At 31.8% G+C, this 3,726-nt stretch overlaps 1 protein-coding gene across 1 annotated transcript; it reads left to right on the top strand.

The window, feature by feature from the left end:
• The first annotated feature begins 3,071 nt into the window (after window positions 1-3,071).
• On the top strand, window positions 3,072-3,383 carry LOC136795210 (uncharacterized). The gene has a single exon (XM_067045041.1). It carries the CDS (start codon window positions 3,072-3,074, stop codon window positions 3,381-3,383), a length of 312 nt encoding a protein of 103 aa, XP_066901142.1.
• Window positions 3,384-3,726: the final 343 nt, after the last annotated feature.

The raw sequence follows: 3,726 nt of genomic DNA, 5'->3' as shown, positions 1-3,726 counted from the left end.
GCGTAAGATCCACTGTACTTTCTTTTTTTTTTCTCGGCAGGCATGTCGGAAATCTATGTGAATCTAATAGTACAAGAGCCAGGGAGAAAAAAAGGCAGTTATCTCACCCCAATTTTTGATTATTTTAATGAAAACTAGGTATAATTACTAGCCAAAATTGATGAGTCTGCCACGTATAAGTAGGAGGAATAAATAATGGCGGCTGTTTCAAAGCCTTAAAAAAACATTAATTTTTCATTCGGAGCTCTATATCTTAAAAACAACCAACACCACTAGAAAATCTAAGAGAACATTATTTAAAGAAGAGTAAATTTGCTGAAATATTAGCCCTAAAAAGCTATTTACGGGCAATAGTTCTTGAGACATAGCTTTTTAAAAAGCAAAATTTCTTAAAAATATACTGAATTATTAATTAGTAGTTATTTAATTTAGTTTGAGAAATCTATATCTCAGGAACTGTGTGACGTACAGATGTCTAATAGCACTCAAATTAAAGCTAGTTAAATAGACTATAAAGAAGTATATAATCTTTACCTTAGTAGGAATAGTAGTTTTCATGATATTTGACAAAATAAATTGATTTATAATTGTTCGTATAAAATGTTTGATGATTTTTGAAAAAATATATCTTTAGATCCATAAGACGCACATATGTCTGCCAACACTCGAAATAAAGTAAATTTAACTTATTATAAAGTAGTTTACGACACTTGTAGGGGTATTAGTTTTTATGATATTCACATATGAATATAAATTTGGCAAATGAAAATTTGTCGAACTACTATAAATCAATTTATTTTAACAAATTGCATGTATACTATTACTCCTACGAAGATAAACATCATAAAATACTTTATAGCTCATTAAACTAGCTTTAATTTGAGTGCTAATAGGCATCTATACACCATTTGACGTAATTTGTAATATAAATTTTTCAAAATAAATATACTAACTACTGATCTTTCAGTACGTCCCATACAACATTTTTATGAAATGTTGGTTTTTAAAAAGCTATATCTCGAAAATTATTTAACGTAAATGACTCTATTGGGGCTCATATTTTAGCAAATTTACTCTTCTTTAAATGAGTTCTTTTAGGTTTTTTTTTTGCTGTTTCTACTTTTTAAGATATAGAGCTCCGTATGAAAAATTAGTTTTTTTTATCCCTTTGAAACAGCCACCATTTTTTATTCCCTCTACCTATACTTGGCAGACTCATCAATTTTGACTATTAATTATACTATTAAGTAATAGTTTACATCAAATTTGTTAATTAGATTGATTTATAGTTGTTCGGACAAACTTTCATTTGCCAAATTTATATTCATATGTGAATATCATAAAGTGTCATAAACTACTTTATAATAAGTTAAATTTCCTTTATTTTGAGTTGGAGACATATGTGCGTCTTATGGATCTAGATATATTTTTTAAAATTTCCAACATTTTATAAAAACAACTAGAAACACAACTAAGCATAATTAACTATTTTGTAGTATTTAACTAGCTTTAATTTGAGCGCTGGCAGACATCTGTACGTCCAATGGTTTCTGAAATGAAGTTTTTCATAAATCAAATTTATTGTCCGAACAACTATAAATCAATTTATTTTAGCAAATATCATGAAAACTACTATTCCTACGAAGGTAAAGGTCATACTTCTTTATAGTGCATTAAACTAGCTTTACTTTGAGTGCTAGTAGACATCTGTATGTCACGTAGTTCCTAAGATATAGATTTCTCAAAATATATTACCTAATTATTAATCTTTTAGTAGATTTTTAAGAAATTTTGCTTTTTAAAAAGCTATATCTCGAGAACTATTGGACATAATAGCTCCTTTAGGGCTAATATTTCAGCATTTATTTCAGCTAATATTCTTTAAATAATGTTCTCTTAGATTTTCTGGTGTTGTGTGTAGTTTTTAAGATATCGTGCTTCGAATGAAAAATCAATGTTTTTTAAGGTTTTGAAACAGCCGCCATTTTTTATTCCCTCTACCTATACTTGGCAGACTCATCAATTTTGACTATTAATTATACATAGTTTTCATTAAATTAATCCAAAATTGAGGTGAGATAACTACCCTTTCTTTCCTCTTGGGCTCTTGTACTATAATTTGTCAGTGCTGTAAGGACCACATGAAAATGATGTCATTTGACGAAACATTATATATGTAAAAAGTAATGTTTCAGTTGAATTACTTTTTTGAAAATTTTGGTATGTTTCAAAGTGAGAGATAAATCAAACTAGCAGGATGATGAAATAGGCCACATCCACATCCTTCCGCTGGCAGAACAGGACATCACCATTGCAAATACTCCCAACCTGACACCATTTCGGCCCCACATATTACTGCCCTCCTGCAGGACGTCATTTTGAAATTCAAACGAGGCTGACCATTCCGCCGAACTCCGGGTGGAAAAAAAACAGTGTAAAAAAGAGCTTTTTTTTCCGGACAGTAGGTTTTTCTTACACCCGATGCTACCCAAATAGGGTTTGTCCCAATCTGTCGTATAATTGGCCGTGTCTTCAGTAAACCAATGAGTTCCAACATTTTTTTTTTTTTTGTAGTTCAGTAATTAATTCATGACGTTGATCACAGCACGAATAAAAAAAATCATTTAAGGTCATTATTATAAGTTGTTGTTAAAATTTAAAAGATTAAATAACAGAGAGTGGTTATAATATAAATTTAATGAGAAAAAAAGATTTTAATTAAATGGAAAGTGATTCCACATCAAGTTAAAAATTCAGTGAAAATGTTCCTTCACTTTTAAAGCCGACTGTAACACTAAGCTAAGTTGACAAAAAAAGTCAAAATTTTAATTCAAATATGACCTTAAATACGGATATCGGAATATTTGTTTAGTAGTTTAGAAAACCTTTATTCAAAAAAGTAGAGGTACCCGACTGTATTAGGTTGCTACATACACAGCATACTAATATCTAGCCAGGAATGTTTTTAAAATTCTCAAAATGCATCCGATACAATTGTAAGGAGTGAGCTCGTATTGGGCATGCATCAACTGGGGCTTCCTGGTAAACTGACCTGATTATTAAAATGCACAATGGTGAGCACAACCTGCCTAGTAAAATTTTGTGGATTATCAGAATCCTTTGAAGTGGAATGTGGCCTAAGAAAGGGTGAGCCAATAGCTCCTCTCCTGTTTAATACCACTCTAAAAGCAATCAAATATAGAGCAGGAATAAATCAGGAAGAAACAGTATTTACAAAGATGACCCAAGATCTGGCCTATGCAGACGACGCCGTCATCATAGGTAGATCCCTGCAGACCATTAGGACTGCTTTCAAAGCGACGGATTTCAAAGCAAAAAGGATGGGCCTGCATATTAATGGGGAAAACACGAAGATTATGTAATTGGGTAAGAAGCCTCCTTGAGAACCAGAGGCAGTGGCATTTTGTAATGGGCCCCTGTAATTTCGAAGTGGTAAGAAGTTTTTCTTATTTTGGCTTTATTATCAATGAGTAAACCTACTGACTGTTCCAACAATTTCATTTAATGATGTTACTCTTACCCCTGTCGAACAGATCCGCTACCTTGGACTACATTTGGACAAGCGATTAACCTGGAATCCTCACACCAGACTAAAAAGACAGGAAACTGCACGTCGATTTCGACTATTACAGCACTTACTAGACAAACGGTCTAAACTTCCAACACATTACAAAAAAACTGATCTACATGACTGTAATAAGGTCA

The sequence above is a fragment of the Halyomorpha halys genome, unplaced genomic scaffold (genome assembly GCF_000696795.3).
Source record: "Halyomorpha halys isolate HHAL.00 unplaced genomic scaffold, Hhal_1.1 Scaffold734.1, whole genome shotgun sequence".
Taxonomy (NCBI): Eukaryota; Metazoa; Arthropoda; class Insecta; order Hemiptera; family Pentatomidae; genus Halyomorpha; species Halyomorpha halys.
The sequence above is the reverse complement of the archived record's forward strand: the minus strand, read 5'-3'. Positions and strand labels throughout refer to the sequence as shown.